Source organism: Dermacentor silvarum, chromosome 8, assembly GCF_013339745.2.
Source record: "Dermacentor silvarum isolate Dsil-2018 chromosome 8, BIME_Dsil_1.4, whole genome shotgun sequence".
NCBI lineage: Eukaryota > Metazoa > Arthropoda > Arachnida > Ixodida > Ixodidae > Dermacentor > Dermacentor silvarum.
Window position 1 is genome coordinate 49,002,084 of NC_051161.1, and position 23,819 is coordinate 49,025,902.

Sequence of the window (23,819 nt, forward strand, 5' to 3'; positions counted from 1 at the left end):
TGTTTCTAGCATCGCATTGCTTGTGTTCGGGGCATTGCTAGAAGACGTCTTCGGGGACGGCTGTGTAGCGTGTCGTGGCAACGTTTTCTACGCTATGTGTACCCAGCGTTGATAGTTCTTATTCAACGCGAGTAACGCAGCTTTGTACCGCCAAACAACAGACATGCCTCTCGAAGTACAGTGGCCCCTTCCAAACCTCAGCCAGCCCAGCAAATTGTGGCAGCTCGGAAGCTCTGTGGTCGTTCCTGCCGTCGGCCTGCTAGCAAAACTGTTTCACGGTAAGTCGACGATACCCTATGTGGTTTAGGAGGAAACCGAGAGTGCAGCGTTCAGCAACGGTTGAACTCGTGATATTTCGTAAGTTGTGTTACTCGGATACGTCGCCCGTACGCAAAATCGTAGCCGCAGTTGTCTACCTTTCAATTAATCGATTTTCTGTTGCACACGCTGCACGCCTTTGCGGGCACTGACGCAACCTCAACTCTGTGGTGCAACCGGTAATCGCATCTACGTTCTGTTATGGAAGCACCTCGGGCGGCGGTTGCCCAAAGCGGACAGCGAAAGGATTTCCCTCTGGGAAGTAGTCGGCTGTACTTCCGTTCTATTTAGCCGCGCGAGAGCCCGGATAAACGTCTCAGCGTCGCTGGGACCGGAATTCTGTAACGCACGCATAGAGACCTTTCCTTGCTACCAAGGTAACCGCCAAGGCAATGCACCCGCGTGTGACCTGGCAATGCCGTATCGGTGATTTGAAGGTGAGATAAGACAAGGCCGAGTGCGGCGATCGAAGTGATTGTCCTCCGCGCGCCGAGTTTAACGTCACAAAACACTCTTGACCGGTTTTGAGGGCATCAGACTTCCACCCGTGGGTCACCATACATTATAGCCGCGCGCTTGTTAAACGTTTGCTGTGTGCTCCGCGTGATTTGTACAGCTGGCACTTTTCTCACAGAGCGGCTCGCAAATGTAAGCGTAAGCTACAAATTCCTCAGTCAGGCCAGACACAGCTGTGCGCATTGAATAGGGGGAAAAAAAAAAAGTCGCCCATCTTTTTTCTTTGTACTATTTCTTCGGGGCAACGTGTCACGAGGCGTGCGAAGTACACTAATAATATCACAAACATGATATCTGTAGCTGGCCTACGTTCCCTAGGAATATCAACAGTATTATGCGATTGTCTAGGAAAAGCAAACACGAGGCTGAGATAGTAGCTCAAACAGTGCAGTATAACTAACCCAAACAATGGAATTGAGTATATTGCGATAAACGTTGAGATAGGAAACCCTTGACCCCATGAAGGTTCCAGTCATGAGTTCATGTTTGCCACACTACTACCGACTTCTGTGCCCTATCACACTTCGTGTCGCGGTACTGCAACTTAATATATGTGCAGGTTAGCACATTTATAATGCGAGTGTATTACATTTCCTTAATATGTAAAAGAAAAATACCTTTCTTGTTAACACTAGAACGGTGACTTCAGGTAGTTGAAATCAATGTGTGATTGACATTACAACTGACTGAATGAAGTGGCATTTGTGAATATGAACCATTTTAGAAGTGCAGTGTTCTGATCTGGTGTGAGAAGCGACTATCTCACCTCACACAATTTGCAAAACTGGTGTACATATCATTATCAAAAGCATTCCAGCACATGTGGTTGTTTTTTCTTTCTGTTTGAAGGACACTTTCCTTGTACCAGCCGCTATGGCTTATCTCTCAGCTTGTTGTGGGATGGTGATTGTGTTCGTTTCCTTTGCATAGTGTTGCTGTCATTTGTATGTGAAACTAATGTTCATGAAATGTAAATGGTGGAGGGGGAGACCTAGAACTAGAGTTGGCAAAAAAACTCTTGTGTTGATATCAAGGTAAGCACTGTCATGTGATAGATATGAGCATTGTACTGTGCTACCGGTACTTGTGGTAGTTCTTGCATGTTTTGTTTGTAGTAACAGTGGCTCATTTCATTAGAAATGAAGAAAGGTAGGAATTTTATTATATCTTTATGCATACACCTCCTAATGGTCAAACCATTCTGGCACTCTGCTGCTGAATCACTGATAAGTTGCATTTACATTAATGCGTAAACAGGGCATAATGTTTGATAAGTAACACTGAATCAGGGAGATGCCTATGCAGCGATGTGACGAGGACAAGACTGATGTATGACGATTGTCTAGGGAAGAATAATGAGCACAAGCATATTCAAAAAGAAGAGCAACACGCATATAAACGGTGTCGAACCGAACTGAAACGCAACCGAAAATCAGAGCTGGACCAGTTATATTCAGTAGAGCAAGAAAAAAAAACGCGTATAAACACAAGTGCATGCACACTTATTTTGTGAGCCATAGCATTCCTACGCTGCGTATTGCCAGGATCCTTCGATGGTAAGGAAACTTCCTCGAAAGTTTCATATAGGAACAGAAAGTGCCACCAGATAGTCTCTGGTGCAAGTTCATCGACGTGTGACCTGTAACCGGCTCTGTGTAATCGCTTTCCAAACATGGGGGTAGTCCAAGGAGTACATTCTGGATTCTGAATTAGCCGCTGTTACAATGCAAGTGGATCTGGACCTGGAGACGAAGCGACACATTTTGGAAATTGCTCGCGTTTCAATTTTTGAGCACTGTAGAGAAACTGGCTGCAAATTGCACATTGCCCTAGCAATGTTCACACGCTGTTAATGGCAGTCGACCTTGTGTACTAGCTGGCATAGACACAGAATGCCTATGGCACCTGTCCGCTCCGATACCCGATGATGATGATGATTATGAAGATGATTTATTTGCATCCCCTTTGAAACGGGGCGGTTACAAATAGTCACCTAGCCTGCTTGAGTTAATCACGTATGCTATAGTATATGCTTTTCATTCTAGCATCTCCTTAACCTATTTTCTCTTCCTCAAAACATCTCTACCTACCTTGCGCCGCTACCTATGCCTGTAATGGATCCGGTCGTATCAATCTCTTCCCTGCTTATTTCCACCAAAACTCTAAACGTCTCTTGCTTTTCTTGACTGCTGACCGGTTGATGCTTCCGTTCACCTTAAATTCAAGCGCTTCTGTTAGGTGTATGTTACCTACAGGTCTCACCGCATTTCATTAGAATGTGCTGAGTGGTCTTGAGATTTTCGCTGAATAGGAATAACCAACTAGCCGATGCTTTCGCGTTGACTGGTTAAAGTGTTTGGCTGAAGCCGTATAAACTGCCATTCGATTTGCCACATCAGTGCAAAATTTTTCATTTTTCAAAAATCATTCCCTAGCTCGTAGCCGGTGTTCACAGTAAAAATGCATGCCACTTGACCTTTATATGGGTGTGCATGAAGCATATGTCTCTACGAATGTTTGTGGCACCTCTGTATTATTTCTTTAATGAAATGTACCACCATTTACGTGTAGTATATCGTCTTGCATCTCGTATCACAATGCAAGCTGTGGAGAGTGCACGCCAGCTGTATTGCAAATTTGCCCTCCCTGGCGTTGAGACACGCTATCCATTTACATGAATTTCCATTGCATTAATAAGCCTCAGTCTGTCCTCTGATGGAGCTCTAGTACATTATAAAGTGTTTTCGCAGAAAGATGTCAGCCCGTTACATGAGTTATGCTTTGGAGATAGGTGGCCTGCACTGCTCGTTTGTAAATATGATGCAATGTACCTCTGTCACATCTGTATGAGTGAGGCAGGCTGTAGAACACTACAGCAGTTTACAGTGTTAGTGTGATTAATTTGTTCGATGCACCTGTGTTGTAGTATCCTGATCTAAAAGCGGGAATCGACACTCTTTTTTTTTAACTCAGCTGATTAATAAAAATAAATAACGGGTTCGTGCCCCTTCCATTGTCATTCATTATCAAAATTTATTTTTCAACTGCAAGTTGCACTACTTGCAGCAGGGCTGCTGTTACCACAGCTTTTCTAAACTCTTTTTACAAGGAAAGCCTGCACAAATGGATATATGGCTTTTAAAACATTGCATTCCAGCTGTGTGGGGCCTCGACAGGCATCCTCTTATAATCAATTCTTTTAATCGTTATGGTACTTTCGTTTTCCTTTTTTTACTTCTTATTGCATTGAATAAAAACACAGGAGTTTGAAACTGTAATATTTAATGTTAGAATACAGTAAGTTCCTGCATTATGATCTGTCACTGCTTGTGGCTGGTGTAAAAGGGCATAGTTTACTAACGCTAGGGACAGGGATGTGTTTTGATGTGCAGTACAATAGGCGAAACAATACCAAGGTTTGATGTGCAATATTCAAGAACATTAGCCTATGTAGGTGCGTAGGTGGAGAGAGGCGTAATGAAGTTGCCGAGCAGGTTGTTTTCAGACGGGGGTGTTGTCTATTACCATTGTGTGCGGCCATGGCACAAAAGAAAAGCAAGCGTAAACGTGTGCAATGAAAGCGATCCTAGTGAGGGGGACAGTCTTCATTACCATCCAGACCGCTAGTGTGGGTATTTCCATGGCAGTTTTAAGTTACGTTTGCTTGGCACGCTGCCTCCACTTGTGAACTGTGGAAGTATTTCCTGCTGGTCATTATAAAGCTGCCAACTGCCAATGAATTAAGTACACTTAAGTTACGGTTATAATTTGTTGCCTTGAACAGCTGTTATCCCATGAAAGCTCAATAAAGATGCCCTTGTCTAGCGCAAGTTGACAAAATTTCAGTATTGCACCTTATAAATCTTGCTAACTTGACTAATCTTGCTAATCCTGCAGTAAATATTTTGTTGTGCTAAAGCAGACTGCACATGTGCAGCCTGCTTCAACAATTTTAGCCAATCTTCTTGACAGTGCAATAGAGGTAATGTCATTTTTTGAATATTGACTAAATGATTAGTTTGTATTCACTGACTAGATCTGTCACTGATTACTTTATTGCACATGTTGCGGTTGCAAAGTTGAAGCCGGTAGGTGCTTTAGGCATGTCCGCTTAGGAATCCCGTAACTATACTCCATTTCACAAGCTGGTTACAGCACTGTGGAAGCTACACCAATTCTTAGCCAATAGGAAGGCCGAATGCCCCTCGAGATGTGCACATCCGTGCCACGTCATCTGCTCAGCGTCTTCTTGCCATCCTGTTACATGCTCCATGGTTGGTGGATTTATGCAACAGTTGTTTCGACACCGTAACCATAAGCTGTGTTTACACGGCATGTGACAGCCGGGCTTCGTTTTACCCGCAAACTTTCCCTGCAGTTACCTTGCAGCCTCCTTAGCAACTAGTACGGGCGAATGCCCTTACAAATGTTCACCTGCGACACAGCGTCTACTTTGCATTTTAATTGCTCGCTACCGTCATCACGTACCATGCTAGAGCGGGGTAGTAAGTTAATGATGCATGGAACAATTAGGCTTTTATAGCGTTCCCCAGTCTTCAATGCTTCACTGATGCTAATGCTGTGGCGCCATCTGCTAACTAGAAGTCAAACCAGTTTTATGGCTCGGTGCCCTGTCTGTAGTTGTAGCATCGTGAAAACAAACAGCCGATCTCAATAATTACAACAGTACATACCTAATGATTTGACCTCAGCTTGAGATGAGACTTCGCGATGACGGATTTTGCCAGTTGTTTCTTGTGTACAGGGCGGAGAGCCAGTAACAAGCTCAAATTCGGATCGAAGCGAGTGGTCTGCGCTGTATGGGCGCTGCCATGTTGCCACGGTTAGGGTGGCTATTACGGTTATCAGCGGTAACTGCCACAGTAATTCTTGGTATACGACGTGCATGCGCAAAGGTCCTAACATGTCACGTATCGCTGTACCATATCATGTAGCCAGCAAAAATAAAACTCTCTAGTGCAGCCAATTATCGGCTAGTTACACCATGAACTATATACCGCTAGGCAGGGATATTGCCTGCGTGCCTCATACCTTCGGCAGTGCTGCAACCAGCTTGTGAGATGGAGTATAGCACCAGTTTTTCGAGATATCTCTCTCCAAACTTGCTGCTGAGATGCATTGGAATTCCGCTCATGTACCCTTCAGTCGTGAATTATTATATCAAAAATGATATGATAAATGTATTGATGACCATAAATGTCATTAGTTCTGGTTATATGACAGATCTGATAATTTTGATAGATCTGGTTAGTGACATACTGTAGTTTCAAGTGCCCTGTCAAAACAATTCTGTGTTGTCAGTTAAGTCTCTCACTAAGTCATATTGGCACTACGTAGCCTAGTTTCACTCATGTCTCTGTAAAACACTCAGCTGTAGCAGCATTTCTTTCATCTTTTGTGGATGTACATATTTTTAGCCTAGATTATATTTAACTCGCCCCTCTCATCCTAAATATTTAAGCAAGAAAACATTGCACATTAACACATAATTGATGAATTTGGACTTGTATTTAGAATTACTAATGGAACTCTGAACAGGTGCCAAAAAAAAGAAAAATTATATTCTGCTTAAGGTTGGCTTTTCATATCTCCACTAGGCATAAAGTGCAGTACGAGTTCTGCTTACACTGTATGCTGCGGGACTTAAGAGGCACTTCGTATTCCTTCAATTTTCTTGTGGTGCATGAGTAACTATGTTTTTATAGGAGCCATGAATAAATCTGTCACTGCGAAGAGAAAAGCAGCCGCTGCAGCTTGCATCTTAGGAAGCTGGCTAACAGGTCCAACAGGAGAGGAACTTGATTGATGTATGCGCTTCCTGTATTATCATAGTTTTCTTTGGTGGCTACTACAGGAGAGGAACTTGATTGATGTATGCGCTTCCTGTATTATCATAGTTTTCTTTGGTGGCTACTACTGTTTATTGCTATACTTTGCGAACCTTCATGGCCTGTGGCAGTTGTATTTTTGGCACTTGGGAAATAGCTTTCCCATTGTCTTGATAATTCCGCTAACCTCTAAATTTCCAATTATTGAGGATAATAAAGCTTTTGTTCACATGTGCAGTTTTTAGTGTTTAGACGCTGAGGCTGACCGCTGTTTGAAAGAACGAACTTTGTTGAAGACCTTTCTTGCTGCCAGCGGTTCTAAAAACATGTTTCATTATACTAAACATAAATAGATGCCGATGGGTTTTACCTCTGCTCTGCCATTTTTCTATTCTAGATGATTCGTATGGGGTACTAGAAGGGTTTTTAGAAGAAAAAAAAACTACTCTGGTATTCTTTGGAAAGGTACAAGAACGCATGCTGTACCTTGCAATAACTGAATATACTGTAACAAGCTGTCAGAACCAAAATTCTGCAATCTCATTGAGAAACTTCTCCTGTATTTTGCACAATAGCATTGTGCAAAAAGGCATAGTCTTACTTTTCAACTGAGGAAGTGAAGTTGAATCCTCTAATTACTATGGTTTGATCACGTAGGATATAACATGTATAACCTGCACTCAGGATAGCTTTTTGATTGGTCATTTTTCCCCATGGAGAGTCTGTAACCAGTTTCCAAACTGAGGACTTATGTCAGCTACTTTTTTTAAGCTTTGAGATTTCATTCTTATAACCCACATGCCACAACTAACACAATGTCACCACTTTGGCTGAATCATTTGAAGATGGAAACGTAACCTGTGCTTCAAATCATGTGGTTATTATCAAATAAAAATGTTTCACTAATTCCCTTTAATTAGGGGCACGTGTGTTGGAAGTAATCCACTCCTCGAGGCAACTACAGGGTAGTGCTTTAGACATCAGCACCAGTTTCTAAAATATTGCCAAACATTTCGCGAATGCATGTCTCAAAATTGGCACTTTGCTTGAGATTTATGACCAGTGGGCATGGTTTTCGCACTGGCCTACTCCAAATGTGCAATCACTACATGTGCCCTAAAGTAAATGAAAGTTATTACTGAGGTCAGGTTATTACTTTTTTTTTGTGTGTGTGTTTGTGTGAAAGTAATGTCCACCTCTTCATGTGTGTAATAGTGGTGGCACTACGCTATCTGCCTTGTGCAGTTTTCTTAAGAATGCTGTTAAGCAAAAAAACACGGAAACTATTCTTAGATGTTCACCTTTGTGGAAACAATGACCTTCGCGAAATCTTGCCCAGCTAGCGCAGGATGCATCAGCATATACGGGCGGCAGCATTCCTGGCACAGTGCTGGGAACGCTGTTGGCCATATGCATCTAATTGGCCAGTTCTAGTCGCACAAAATCTCGCAAAAGTGATTGTATCCCCAAAAGTGAATGACTAAGATGGCAGGCAGTACATGCATTGTGATAAGTATGAATGTTAAAGGTGCCAGCTACACTATGTGCCTGTATATTGCACACTAATATGGCCCATTCATGTTGTGTGATCCATCTTGCTTGAGCGTGTGTGTTCCAGGATGTGTTGTTCAGGAAACTGACTTGTGGCAGCCTCTCTTTACCTGTAGATGTAGGTATAGACTTCTTCTTAGTGAAGCACATAAGAATGTAGAAAGATAACTTTTTCTTGTTTCTACTTTGTGGCTGACTGGTTTTCACTTCCCCGGTTCTTCGTGTAACTTATGGCTGTCTGTTTTTCTTTCATTTGGTGTACGCAAAAGAGCCACAGTTTCTTAAGCGGGCACAGAACCCACACAGACCCCGAGTATACCGCACCACAGGTGAGCTTCCCTTGAGGAACTCACTTCTGTCTCGGTCTTTCGACCGCACTTTTATTATTTTTTTTTGTCGTTTTACAATATGTAATTTTGCTTATTTTATCTTTACTGCGCACAATCTCCCTCCTATCTTGCAGCATATTGTGTGCCTTGTGGTTTATTATGTGTGTGGTGTGTGTGTGTGTGCGTTTTTCTTTTTACATATACCGTGCACGTCGTCTGTTTTGTAGTGTTACACGGACATGTTTGCACTAAGCTTTGCAACTATTTGCTCTTTAGAAAGCTTCTGCTGGAATCGCACTGTGTGCGTTTATTTCCAATGCATGGCATGTTGTTTGCAGTGGGAGTTGTAGCAGCAAGGTGCACTGCCTTCTTTCTTCATTGCTGCTTATGTAGTGTGTAGCTTGTATAGCTGTAGTCCTGAACAATAGAGGTCTAATTTGATTGTGGCTGATATATTCATATATATATTCGTATACTCCTCCAAAGAGAGAATGACTTAATGACAAGGGTTGGTCAACCTCCGACATCTTTTTACCCATTTCAAACAAACGCACGCATTGCCTAGAGAATGCTTTGGCCATCATTCCTAATGAATGTGGCAGCTCTACACACCGCGGGAACGCCAAAACTCAGTCTGTGATGAGATACTTGGCGCCTTGTGGTTTGTCAGTAATTTGTCATAATTCTGCATTATTTTTTCCTGTTTCCTAATTTGATTGCCTGCGCGTCAGTATGGCATCGTGGATTGGAAAGCATTTTATCACATTTCAGGCCATTAGGGTTCAGTAAAAGTTATTAGAACTAAGTTCAGTCTTTGACTCTTGTAGAATACCAGTGTAGTCCATTTTTACCAATTAAGGTTTAGTTGGGCTCGAGCAAACTCAATTCGTGAAATCATGGTGAACTGGTGTGAGAATTTCAATACGGCGACACCACTAATCTTTCGTTTTCGCCTCCTTTCTGGTGTAGTAAGCAACTTCTCATAGTAAGAGTGGCTTTTTTTATATTGTGGAGGGGTAATTTACTAACACAGCTCAAATAATTTTTCTCTTTAGTGTCCCGTTAACGTGAGTAACATTGGCAACCAGCTTTTTGTGTAGCAATCATCTTAAAACACGTATTGTGTACTCCTGATGATCATGCAGGGCATACTCTTCAGCAATTTTTGTTGAATCCATTCAACCTTGGTTCGAGCATTGAAAATTGTTAACATTAGTTAACACTGGCTAGCAACTTTTCATGTGAAAATTGTCTTGAAGCAAACATGGTTGCACTACTGGAGATCATACAAGGCATGCTCTTGGGCTTACTTTGTTAAATCTATTTAATCTTATTTTCAACATTGAGTGTAAGTTTTATCACCTGCCTGCAGGAGCGATACTTTTTACACCATGTGCGTAGCATGCAAGAAGCATGCACAGTGCACATAACTTTTAGGAACGCGGTGCATTTTATTGCATGTTATGCATAATTATGAATATTTTCAAGTCTCTCATAGGAAGTAGAAATTTGCCCTTCAACTAAGTAACGTTACCAAGACTGCTTTTCGTATCGGTACTCTACGTATCGGTACTTTAGGTATATCTTCCTACTGCAGATATTTGCTCAAATATGTAGAGCATGTTGCGTTACAAAAGTTGCGGTAGATTTCACGTTTTTGAAGGCTTCCATGTAGTGCATACGAGCCACGCATATTCCAAGCTTCAGCTTCATTGCATATTGTTAGATGCTGCTTTTGTTGTTACTTCCCGCAGCATTTCACAATGCTTATGAAACCATTTAGATAGGTGGGCCTTTTTTAGTACCATAGTTGTTTGTGTGTGAATGTTCAGGCACTTACCATATTTTGGCACATATCACCTACTTCCACTCGTAACTTGCACCCTCACTTACAGAGCTTTGGAAGAAATTTTAAATTAACCTGTAAAAATAACCACAAACAATATTCAGCAGTTACAAAGCAAAGCATTACAAAGAATCTAGTTTTCACTACTTTCACTGCTCTACTCTTTGTTGAAGCGCAGTACAGCTTCATGGCAATGCACTCTGCATTGCCATGATGAAGCCGCACTTTAAGGCAAAATTAACATACCTAAATTTATTAAATGTTCGGGGCAGGCTATGCGTGTGAAAGTAAGGTATATAGGTGCTGAAAAGGCGTAGAAATAGCCTTGGCAAAATCATCGATCAGCACCTGCATGTTTTGCATTGGTAGACAAGCCAAGTAGGCAAGCCACTGGCTTTTTGTCACTTATAGAGCTTGTCAACAAGCTTCCCTTGATAAAACGAAATGCTGCTTTCGCAACAGTCGCCCATTGCCAGCAGCCCAATCTCTGCTACCTATCTTGCTTTCTCATGCAATTGTGCCGTAGGTTTTTTTTGTACACTGTGTGAATCCCCAAGCACCTCACATCCTCTCCCAAAAAACCTTTGCATCCTTATTCCAATTAGAGAAGACAGCTTTGCTAGTTCGTGCTTATTGCAGACTTAAGGTATCATTAACTAGCGTGAAAAAGATGAACGACAGCAAGAAGCACAGACAACAGAAAAGTGCTTCTTGCTGTCATCCATTGTCTTCTTCGCGCTAATGAACGATGTCTCAAGTCTGTAATCCTTATTGCACTATGAATTATTGTTGGTTGTGCTTATTACATTTCACCTGTGCTTTCTGTTCTTTTGATGCAAGGCTGGTTCAACACAGTGAATGTGTACAACAAAGAGATCCTCATCGATGCCATTGAAAATCGACCAAAAGATGTTCCGTTGATCACAGTCTGCAACCACCACTCTTGCCTTGATGACCCTTTCATTTGGGGTGAGTTCACTACTGTCACACGTGTTTGATTGTCTCAGTTTTAACTTACTGCTACATCAGCATCCCCAAATTTGTTTTATGCAATTTTTATGTGGGTTAATCTGAGGAGCTCTTACCATGGGCTAGAGTCATTATTTTTCAGGCCATTGTGTGATCTTTTGAAATACTTCAGTTTACGCAGGAAAAATTCTACATTTTATTGAGGCTTAGAAATTACGCTATGCAGCTGTTGTATCACTTTTGATCCTTGAGGTGGTCAGATGTTAACTGCGTATGAGGCGTAAGTAAAGTTGCATCACTCATCAGTAGTGATGGTTTTCCAACAGGTACTGCGACAGATTTTTTTGGGAAAAAAATATGCAACGTGTTACGACAGACAACAACTTGGAACATTTTCAAGCTAGCTAGAGCCTTTAACAAATAATGCCGTAAAGCAGTAAATCAGATGTAATCTGAGTGGAACATTATTGATCCTGTCCATTGTGCTTGTTTATTGTTTTAACAAACACCATTGGGCTGACATGCACAATCACTTTCACATGGGTTTCAGCATTGCACAAAGCTCTTTGTTAGTATTGCGTGTCATGAACCTATGCTCTTCCCGTGGTCTTGCAGGAATGCTGGAGCTGAAGCACATGCTGCGGCAGAAGTGCATGCGCTGGAGCGTGGCGGCGCACGACATCTGCTTCACCAACGAGCTGCATTCGCGATTCTTCGCGCTGGGCAAAACGGTGCCCGTGTGCAGGGGTGAGGGTGTCTTCCAGAAGGGCATGGACTACTGCATCGAGCTGCTCAATCGCGGCATGTGGGTCCACATCTTCCCCGAGGGAAAGGTCAACATGGTCACCCAAGAGTTTCTGCGTCTCAAATGGGGTGCGTGCTTGGTTCTTTCCTTCCTGCTGCAGTTGTTGGTAGTCGAGGCTTGTGGTATTGGTTGATTAGATTATAGGTTAACGCTTGCAGTGCCCAGTGTGCTGTTTTTAACTGTATTCTCCTCCCAAGGTGGCGTGTCAGTTTTTTGCGACTACCGTATAATACAGTCGAATCTCGATAATTCGAACTCGAAGGGACCCGAAAATTTGTTCGAATTAAAAGAAGTTCGAATTAACGGAAGGACGTATTTTTGAAGTATTCGAGCACCATAGCAAGATGAACGAACGGTGCGAGTCGTGCAATTTCGCGGCGCGCAAGCGCATAGCGAGTTACACCCACGCCGGCCAACGCTCGGTTCCGATAATGGCAGAAAACGAAACTTCAGGGAGTGGACGGCGCCGACATGGCGACGGGCGCGCGCGCGCGCTCGCGGTGACCGTCGAAGGTGAGGGAGGAGGGCGGCAGCAGGAAAGCGGATTCGGCTTCGGCAACTGCGCCGCTTCGGTGGCTCCCCTCGCCCTCTTTCTCAACTCCCTCGTAGCTCCCTCATCTTCGACTGTCTCCGTGCGCGCCCGCTGGCACCGCCGGTTCGGCGCAGATTAGCCTCCTTGTTCCGTTTTCTGTCGTTATCAAGAAGCGAGCATTTGCCGGCGTGGGTGCCGGTCCAGCCGGCCCGGCGCCACCTTAGGGTACGGCCACGCTAGCGGCAAAAAACGCGCGCGTCATGCCACGGCAAGTTGCTGTGCGTCAACGCCTTGCCGCGAGGCCACCGTGCATGGCACGCGCGTCTCGTCGCGGGGCAGCGCGATAAGATCTCCCGCGCTCTCCGAACGCGCGAGCAACACCGCGAGCGCTCGTTGTTTCATGCGAGAGACGACGATCGTCAATTGAAAACTCGGCGCGGACCGGCGGCGGTCCGGTTGTGATGGCTCCGTGACGTCACCCTCGTCGCTCTTGATTGGTTCATGTCGCGGCACTGCGGCATCTCGAACCCATATCGCGCGGCACGCCGCAAAACTCCAATTCCTGCCGCTTTTTCCGCTAGCGTGGCCGTACCGTTAGGCCGCTCCCTGAAGTTTCGTTTTCTGCTGTTATCGGGAAGCGCGCGTTTGCCGTCGTGGGCAGTTCGTTGGCCGGACTGGGCCTCCGCCGCTGCATGAAGGGGTCTCCCCTAAGCTGTTGCTCTATGGCGGTGTCGGAGCAATGCCGGTCGGAGGCGCCGCCGCGTTATTCGGTGCGCTGCTGAGAGCATTGTCGGTCCGCGGTATGTTCGAATTAACGGTCGCAAATGCTTTCGCGTTTGAATTACCGAGCGTTTTCGCCCATTGAAATACACATAACTTTGACGGGACCAGAGCGTCAGTTCGAATAAACCGGCAGTTCGAATTAACGAGATTCGACTATTACATAAATTCCTGCATGGACGAGTACGGCTTGTCTTTGGCAATATTGGTGCAAACAGCTAGAGCAAGTGCAGCTCAGGCTAAAGGGTTAAAGGGTTAACCAAGTAGCTAAAGGGTTAACCAAGTAGTGTTAAAAGAATGTTTTGTTCATTGTTTACTTTTTATACTTGTAGTTCTTCCAGCTATCTACATTGCAAGCAAATCTGTTCACATTAAGAGCACATTTACCATGAGGATACTTATCACTGCTATCTGAATGTTCAGTGAACATATGTATTCTTGCTTTAACTTAGTATAGCTTTGTGTCATGTGTGTGCCAGAGTTTGATGCGAGTGGGTAAAAGATCTCATCATGATCTGCAAATTCTAAAATCCAGTGTGCCAGCCATTATTGCAATATACAAAAGGTGCATCTACAAAAGACGAATCTGACCATCTGTGGGTCCCTACAGGTTCTTCATTCACGACAAGAATGAAAACACTTGTTAGGTATTCAATTTTGTTGAAGGTAGCACAGTGTACACAAAAAACTTGCCAGTGGGGAAACAGTGTGCACTGAATATCTTTACCATCTGTAGCTGTGATAACTAGTTGATAACTGCATGTGTTCTTGAGATCTGTCTGCTGGATCATTATGATATTTAGAGATGGGGGATTCGGAAGTTGTTTGATGAGCTGGCTGATGCCTGGGCACTATGGGAATCAATGGTGTAGTCCCATTTACGCTTTGTAAACTTTTGTAAACTTTCTATGCTTCATGTTTTCGTGAGTCGCCTTCTCATTCGCTTTCTTTCAGGTGTTGGCAGACTAATTGCGGAAAGCAAGAAGTGTCCCATAGTCATTCCATTCTGGCATGTTGGTGAGTGTTGCTGATCGGAAGGGTTGTTTGTGCTAATGGCCTGTTTTTAAATAACTTTCTGCCTTGTTTTCAGGCATGAATAATGTTTTGCCAAACAAGGAGCCTTATGTGCCACAATGGGGACAGGTATGTACTTTTGCATGTTAACAACACGAATGTTAAAATTGGAATCAAAGTAGAGGGGACCTTTTTGTTATTTGCTGGTTCTCTCAACATGCCGCGCTCGCTCAGTGGCTATGCCGTTCTGCTGCTAAGCATGAGGTGCTGAATTAGTGAAAGCATGAGCACGAGATTAGTAAGAAAATTTGGAAATCTAATGTTTTTTGTTTTTTTTTTTCACTGGTCTCACTGGTTTTTGTTTCGTGGCAGCAAATCCGGATTTCACTTGATCTGGAGCGGGTTCGCACTTTCCACTGGTCGCTTCAGATCAACTTGCTCCGCCGCCGAGGCGTGGATTCAGGCGGAAATAGGACGTCACGTCTGCTCGTTGTGGGAGGCAACTTTGGTTGCCATGGAAATGTACAAAGCAGGGAGGGTGGGGGGGGGGGGGGGGTATTCTGTTGGAATCCACTGGGTGGACTCTTACAGAATAAGTCAGTTTGTGTGACGTGTGCGCAGAAACTTCTGATATGATCCAAGGCGGAGCATTTTTGCTATCCCCTGGCAGATTCAGATTGGTGACATTCGAAAATCCTAGCATTCACTCCAGGTCGACCAGTGGAAGACACCATAAGATACCAAATGGGATTATTCAAGATGGTGTCAAACTTTCAGCTTGGAATGAATCACTGTATCGAAGGCATTTGAGAGATCTACTAAAGTAACATCAACCTGACTTCCTTGGTCAATGTTTGAGAGATGTTTCATGTGCAAATTCAGTGGTATGAGTAATTGTGCTGAAAGTGTGTACAGTAAAAGCTCGTTATCTCATATTATGCGAGACCGAAGGAAATGTCCGAATTAACCGAATGTTGAATTATCGAGGGTATCAAGAAAACAAACAAATGCTCACTACGTCGACACGCTTTTACTTACTGAATGAGTCAGCAAACCCTGTTTCTATTGTGCACAAAAGCAGTGCGGAAGATGCAATTCTCGTCATCCCGTAACTGATTAGCGCTTGCAGCAGCAGAGGCCTTGCGACTTCCTTCGCAGCGTGCGTCTTCATCTCGGACACGCTTTTCACTATCGCGCTCACATCCCGTTAATTTTTTCGCCGGTTAGCTGGTCGCCAACAAATCGTCCGTCCATCCTCAACAGCATTACATACCTGCCAACTTTTCCAAATTGTCCAGGAGTCTCGTGAATTTTGGTCACATCTCGCGATTGTACGGATGCGGCCTCAAATCTCCCGAACAGTGGCCGCCACAGCACAGCGTTTTTTTTTTTTACGCCCTATCGCTATAATTCTATTACGTCCTATAATATAACCATGCGGGAAAGTAGCACGGGAGCAGTTAGTCACAAGCATGCAGATTGAATGCGAGCACAAACGCGAGCAACAAGCGAGCACGGCCATATTGGATTTTCCTGACTGGCTCATCTCAGGCTGGCTCGTGCGTTTTTAGCAATCCAGTCGTTATATGATCGTGGGTACGCTAGGCTTCAGTTGACTTTGTCAGGTCGTCGAGTGAAGTGCGGTCATTGTGTTTCCCCGAGTTTAGTTGGAACGATCGATGACGCTTTCAAAAGCAAAGAAGGATGATAGACGACTGAGTTTCTGTGCTTTGTCACTTCGCGGAGAGGAGACAAGTATGGATTCTGTACCACGTGCACCTGTGATGCGAGCGTTTCGCTCGGCAGCAAAAAAAAAAAAAAAAAAGAATTGGTGGAGGGGGAACCAAAAATTGCTTTACCCCCCGCACGGTGGTCTCCCGAATTTTATGTTGCTAGGTTGGCAGGTATGGCATTGCACTGAGTCAAAGCCAAGTAACCGTTTGTTGCAACAACTGCAGACAAAACCGCTGCCGCTATCGACTCGCGCGAGCATGGACGGCGACCTTGCAGTCCTGAAGGCACGCGGCCAACGCACGCACCCAGTCTAAACAAAACTACCGTTTGCTACAGCAACTGCGGATGAAACCGCGGTTGCTATTGGTGCGATTGGGATGGCAACTACGCAGCTGTAAGGGCATGTGGCCGACGTGGTGTTATGAGTGGCCGTAAACGAAAAAAAGAAATAAGGAAGGCTTCTAATAATAAAAACGAAGCATTCTGGTGTTGCTGTCATTCACGTGCGATTGCCGCTGATGACTTTTGCGATGCGGGCTCCGCCTCTTCGTTTCAGTTGGACGCTAGCACCGTTATTGCTATTTTGTGTACATTTACAGAGCTTAGAGAGTTGTCCGAATTAGCTGATGTGCGGTCAAATGCATCCAAATGAATAGGAGTTTGATTGCATTAAATTAATTCCCTGCCAGTACCAGGGGACGAGTTTGAATGATCCGATTTTGCGAATTAACGAGCGTAAAATTAATGAGGTTTTACTGTAAAAGGTTGTTTTATTTGAGGGAATTCCAGTTTCTGTCATATCATTTGGTATTTCATATATATCAGCAGCTCTTACAGTATTGCATACCCATCAAAGTAGTCAGGTTGCAAGTGCATATCTCGGACGGGGTGGGATAAGGTTCTCAATATTGTATTCTTAAAAAGAAAAGCCTTACAGGTTTTCTTTTGAATAAAAGCTCCCTTTTGTTGCTATTTGCAGTTAGTGACCATTCTAATTGGAAACCCCATCGACTTCACTTGCCTCCGAAGTACCATGAAGAAGGAAAATAAGAGTGCAGTGAGTATAGCATTTAAATGTGCTCATAATTGTGCTGTTCACTGATCTCTGATTGAGGTATGCGATTTCAACCTTATTGGTGGCCATGTGACAAGACTTAGGCAGAGTAACGTGGATGTTTGGAGCGGTGGAACAGCTGTACCAATTGCGCTAAATTGCTTTAAGAGCTGTCCTTGGCACCACCCTGTGCTAAATGAAGCTTAAGAACGAGTCCCTTTCTATTGATGCTGCCTGAATAGTAAAAGTGAAACCACAACCTGATGCACGCGTCTCGTCAAACGAAGCTTTGGGGAGTGTCAAGTCGCACATTGCTTAGCATAGTTGGTGACGGCGAGACCTTTAAAAATATATTGTAATACATCTACATGAGTGCTGACAAATAGCTTGCTTCTGAGTGGGCTTGTTTGCAACTCCGCATGATTAAAAAAGCAGATTCTGTAGTAACTTAACCAGCTTTCTCATATTCCGAAGCACACTTTTTAAGTTCGTTTTATTGGAACAGTGGTCCTGCATTTTGGCAATACTCAATGACGTGCTGCTTCTGAGATCTCGGAATTTATAGTCCACTTAGTGATAAAAATAAATACGATGTTTTTATCATTACTTCTGCTTCGAAAATATTTGCATGCAAAGAAAAATCATTGTGAACCATTACGAGTAATTTTTTTTTCCGTTCAGGAGCAGAACCGAACTGATTTTTTTTTTATTCAGTGTAATGAAACTAAAACCAGAGTGAAAAACAGTTCGTTCCGACACCATGATTTTAACAGTCGACGTTAACTTAATTTTAAAGCTTTTTTTTTTCATATTTTCAAATTTTCATATTCAATTTCAGTTTTTTCTTTTTTTTATATAATTCAAGTGTTTGCATTTGCTGTCACAACATAATGTAATTTAGCTTCATTCTGTTGTTGTTAGTGTAGTAGAATAGAGTATATACTACAGCTGTACTCTTGCACGATGTCATAAAGGCGTCATAAAGGCGTCATAAAGGCCGAGTGTGATCCACATAGACACCCGGCTTATAACATTTTCCGATGGTTGTTTTTGAGTGTTCTAAAGCGCTCCTAAAAGGCCAATCTTGTTCAGATGGTCGAGAAGGGGCACCCCAGCAGCATTTGGATGGTTCTTTTCAACCAGAGCATAAAAAAGTGCTCCCAGTATTGCCATTGAAGCAGTCGAGAAATCTGGTTGGTTTCCGGTCACGTGACACCCGCCATGGTTGCTCAGTGGCCTTGGTGTTGGGCTGCTCAGCACGAGGTCGTGGGATCGAATCCCGGCCACGGCGGCCGCATTTCGATGAGAGCAAAATGCGAAAACACCCGTGTACTTAGATTTAGGTGCACGTTAAAGAACCCTAGGTGGTCCAAATTTCCGGAGTCCGCCACTACGGCGTGCCTCATAATCAGATCATGGTTTTGGCACGTAAAACCCCATAATGAATTAATTAAAAATCCGGTCACGTGACCCTGCCCGTTCTAATCATCACGCTGGCAAAGCGGAACACGCTTTGTTCACGGTAACGCCGATTATTGTCAGCTTTCACTTCCTTCCCTCTCGCCACTCTGAAAAGCAGCCAGCTGTTCAGTTGGCACAAGGTATCCTACTTGGACACAGAGTGCTTCCGGAATCGGTCAGCTTGAATTTGGAGGATCACAGTGACCAATGAAGATGCCATTAAAGACAGGGTAGCCCTTTCAGTGCTGTTTTAGTGTGCTCTAATAAAAATGCAGGCACTTCCTCGCTCACCTGCACACCGTTTTTATGCGAACACATTTACTTCTTCCTTCTTTCTTTAGATGGAGCAACGAAAGAAGTTTACAGACGTCATACAGGACGAGTTTAGCCAGCTGAAGACCCAAGCTGAGACGTTACATCACCTCAGCTTGCCGTCGTCATCTTAGCATTGTCAGAGTGTCATCATTGGCTCGCTTGTCTTCTGACATGGTGTGCTGCTGATTGCAGAGAAACGCATTGGCACTTCACAGGTTCTCTTTGTAGCAGGCACTGTGGATGTTGTGCACTGGTAGAGAACGGAAAGGACAAAAGAACCTGTTGCCTGCAGCCTTTAGTCGCGGCCAAGCGAGTGCTGAGCTGTGGGATAGGGTTTCGTGGGCAGCTGCACACACAAGTGTATTGAAGAGGCGCGGCTTCTAGAAGCTTTAAGTTCGCTGGCGACAAATCATGAGCAGCCCTCAAAATAACGGATGAGATTTAGAACCCAAACTGTTGTTTCCTTATTGCTGACATTTTGTGGCCTAATTTGACCTGTCTTAATTAAGTGGGGGATAAGACAACCAGTTTGAGAACAGTGTAGTCATTGGATTGTGTTTGTGTCGTTTGCTCTTGTCCCTACTGAGATGCTTTTCTTGTTTCATTTGCATCTTTTCTTGTCTGTACCCCCCTCTTCTGTACTGCGGTATTTGCAATGTGTGTCTGAACGAAAAGTACAAACAGGTTAGTGTCTAGCATGGGCTAAACGTCTGCAGTTAGTTAGGCCATTACTTTTTCTAGTGAAGCACGCACTGAAAGCTTTCACGCACCAGTAAGAAAAGTACTTATTCCATTGCAACTGTGTGACCTTCTACTCTGGGATTTTTCTTTCTTTCCTTCATTTTTTTTTTCTTTTTGAGTTCATTTTTGTGTGCGCAGAATTCCTCCAAGTCAGCGTAATTTGTGAATATCATTAGGGAATGTTGTTTTGACTGTTCTTAGTACCATTCTTGTTACAGAATATCGCATTAATATTGCGGCTGCGACTGTATTCAGTGAAAAATCTACTATTGATAGACGTAACCTTCATAGACGTAACATTTTGCTGAGGACTTGTGGCGTAATATTTCTTTGTCTTTTTTGCCTTGTAGTAATTGTAGTCTTTACTGAGTGGGCCTAGAAAAATGTTTAATTTAGTATTTCGATTTCAATAATTTATTGCACTACACGTTTTATGCAAGATGCTTGTACATAGACAGATTTGTCTTTACAAATTCTTCATATAAATTATCACTGCAGTAAACATTAGTATTGCGATATGGTTTCGCCATTTTCAAAGTGAAATAGACTAGCCAGCAATATGTTTTTTTCGTTATGCAGATTTAAAATTTAAATTTATTCAATTTCAAAAATATTTGCGTAGATACATTACTGTTCTATTTAAGGTATATTTTTATTGGTACACTAAAAATTTCTGATACTGAATTTCTGCTGCAGTTTTTCTGTTCATAATGTTCTCTATTTAGCACATTGTTGCAGTGTTTGCATTATTCCAGGTTATTGAAACATCAATGACTTGTGGAACTGAGCTTGTTCTTTTTTTGTTTTTTGTATTTCCTCGTTTTTTATTTTATTCTTGCTGTTCAGTTTTTGCTGATTCGTAAGAAGCAACACCTTGTGCTTTTATTCATTTACCGCTGCGTCTTGCTGATATATTGTGGCATGCAATTTCGAAAACTAAATAGATTGATTACTGTAGCTTAAAAGATCTTTTCATAAATACGCTTGTTCAATCCGTAATTTTTTTTCTTCACCCTGCATTTTTTATTTTTGCGCAGATCACTTCAATCACATGAAACTCATGCAGCTGAGCATGCTTCCTTTATAATTTATTTTATTCTTGTTTGTAGACCGTCATTTAGCAAGGCATACATATGCTGTTAGCACAGTGCCACTATTGATTTGGCTTTTTCTCAAACTTTTTCGCTGCATATCAGTTCTTGCATGTCATGATCCAGAATTTTATATAATTGGCATTACTTTCAGTGGCTTTTAAAAGTAGGCACAGTTCTGCTACTTCCTGCAACTATTTGATTAAAATTGTACCAAACAGCACCTCGAAGCTGTGGCGTACTTTTCTACAATCGTTATCTGTCGTGTAGAAGCCTGAAGAAATGCTGAATGCTAAATAGACTTTTGATAAGACACTGAAATTTGTTGCTAATGTGACTGCTACTATGGCAGCAACGTAGCATCTTGCTATTACCTTTAAGCGCTGCTTAAATGTTCAGTGCCAAAATTTGTTTTACACATTCGACAAGTCCAGTTGCAGAGCTTCATGTGGTTGATTATCATACGATCGGAAAATCTGTGAACCAAAAACTTTGTGGCGCATTTGTTGAGTGTGATTTTTAAAACTGTTGCCGTTGATTCTGTGGATATTACTGTGATATATATATCTTGGTTGTGCTCTGCCGTCATTAGAGTTAAGTCCTAGCTCTGGTTCAGTCAGTTGTAGCTTTTCGATTTTGTGATGCAATAGGTAATACGGTACAGTTGACGTTTCTAGAGACTATGTTTTATGTTATGAATGTGTGTTTGCAACATGTTTGGAACACCACCCTTGTTAGCGTAATTTTGAAAGATATTTCAGTGCCCTTGCTTGCTACCTTGTTGTGCGGTGTATGTAATTGGAGTTCTGTGTGTACGGGAATCCTAATAAGTGTCGCTTGCAACATGAACGAACTTACAGGACTCCCACCCTAATTAAACTGCAGATAATGTGCTGTGGAATGAGTAATTTTATTGTACAGCATACTGCAATATACTGTTGCATTGTAGTACTTATTACTTTTGCTTTGTGCACTGTACTTTTTATTTTTTATGCAGTGCAGGCAAATCAGTTTTGCTGCATGTTTTGTTTTTATCGTTACCAAAGCACTTGGTTCTTGACATTGCAATTCACTTGATACTGGACGTGGCTGTCATTTAGCGTAATCCCAGTTGTTGGGTCTGATCTGATAGAGCAAGTTCGTTTGTCCCACAGTTCTGTAATTATTTTCTTACCTAAAACTGCTGCTGTTGTGGTGTCGTGCATTTTGTTGCTTCTGCGTTTTTATGTATGTTCACTTGAAATCAAAGACTGAAGTTACATGATTCAAGCAAGCCTCTGTTTTACTTATTCATTCATAAATATCGCTGGTGCAATATTTATGAGTTTCGGACAAAATGACATAAACATAGTTCTCTCTACAGCCTCTAGCCTAATCTAGCTCATTTCTCAAACAATGTGACTATAAAGCTTCAAATAATTAGATTTTTGGGGGAGTGCAAATTAAAGCTTTTGAGCAGCTTGTGAAAGCTTTAGTGTGGCTTCTTGATAAGCCTTGGGTACTTTAAGTACATTAAAAAAGTTACGATAGAGGCAGAAACCAAACTATACTGTTTTATTTTTTTAATTGGTTTATGAATTACTGGAAGCAATTTGTTTCAAAAATTGATTCAATTGATTTTTGGACACTTGGTTTTTTTTAAAGCTATTCACATTTTTTTCTTTCTTGAATACTGCAAACTTTAGTGGACTGTAGTGCAGTTTTGTCTTGCGTGTGCATTCATTATTAGAAGCAACTTTAGATAAATTATTTACTCGCGAAGCTGAATTGCACAAGTGTCCAAATTTTAGCCTGAAACATCTTAATTGCATACTGTCGATTAAGTGAGAAGTGTCAAACTGATTGTCAAGTGCTATCAAAAATTTTGCTTTAAATTTTTGGAAAGGTACAAAAATACTTGCAAACCCCTCTTCCTATTGCTGTCCAATTTCAAAGCAGATAATTGTAGATTGTTATTGCTTTTTGCTTTATCACAAACTTGTTGCATATTTAAAGTGCAGCTGGTAAAATGGTAAAGGACTTAGCTCTAGAACAAGACATAATAGTGCGCATGCCATCTTGCCTATTGCAGCTATTGATTTAAGTATTTATCTGCAAATTGCACGTTCATGGTTACGCTGCATGGCTGTGTAATCACACACTGCATGATTATGAAGCCAAAGCATGTGGAATAGCTTTATTGCAGTTGACTTTCCTTAGTTCAATCTCCTAGGGAACATGGATTTTTGCTTTGGATACATTAGGAAGCTAATGGATATTTCTCGGAAGAGGAGAGTCCCCACAAATGTGCGGCTGGTTTTGTGACTAGCATTTGCTTAGTCTAATTTGGTGCGTAATTGATATTGTAGGATCACACAGAACCTTTGTCCCTTTATTCTGTGGTATGTGTTTGAATGTATTCCTACAGTGTCGCACGTACGTTCTCGTAGTGCCACTAGCCAGGGTGTGGCTGCTTGAATTTTAAACTTGCGCACATATCGACTACTCAAGCCTAGTGGGCGTCCCCTTATCGGCTGCCTTTGGCTCCGCATCTTCACTTTAGAACGCCAAAAAGTCCAAGTTAAAAGCCCTATTAGAATTAAAGTGACTTCACTATGGGTTGTAAATGTGCTGGGTCAACTGAAAATTTTAGGTTTGTTTTATATCCTCTGGGGTTTTCCACTGAGGTAACAGGAACTTTTGTAACTGCTTCAAACATGCTTTCATGGGGGCTTTTACCACCGTTGGAAGTGCCACTGAGTAAGTTCGCGTCTTCATAAGAACTTTTGGAGCTGTTTCTTGGTGCTGCATTTCGCCCTCTGGAAATAGTCATGAGCTTGATTCATTGTGAGGTGACTGTACTCTCAGAAAATGGAAGAAGTGGCTGCTAAGTGTGACCAGCATGGACATGTGTTGACGCTGTCAGCATCAGTTT

General features: G+C 42.7%; 1 protein-coding gene across 2 annotated transcripts; it reads left to right on the top strand.

The window, feature by feature from the left end:
• Window position 1: 1 nt before the first annotated feature.
• Window positions 2-22,174, top strand: LOC119461180 (tafazzin-like). 2 transcript variants are annotated; one of them, XM_037722399.2, is made up of 8 exons: window positions 2-278; window positions 8,504-8,563; window positions 11,250-11,378; window positions 11,994-12,251; window positions 14,450-14,512; window positions 14,586-14,638; window positions 17,223-17,300; window positions 19,100-22,174. In XM_037722399.2, the coding sequence occupies exons 1-8, from the start codon at window positions 164-166 to the stop codon at window positions 19,202-19,204; spliced, it is 861 nt and encodes a 286-aa protein (XP_037578327.1). In that variant the 5' UTR covers window positions 2-163; the 3' UTR covers window positions 19,205-22,174. The 2 variants fall into 2 exon arrangements, with proteins under 2 accessions (XP_037578327.1, XP_037578328.1); XM_037722400.2 differs by lacking the exon at window positions 8,504-8,563 and having other exon boundaries at window positions 7-278.
• The last annotated feature ends 1,645 nt before the right edge of the window (window positions 22,175-23,819 follow it).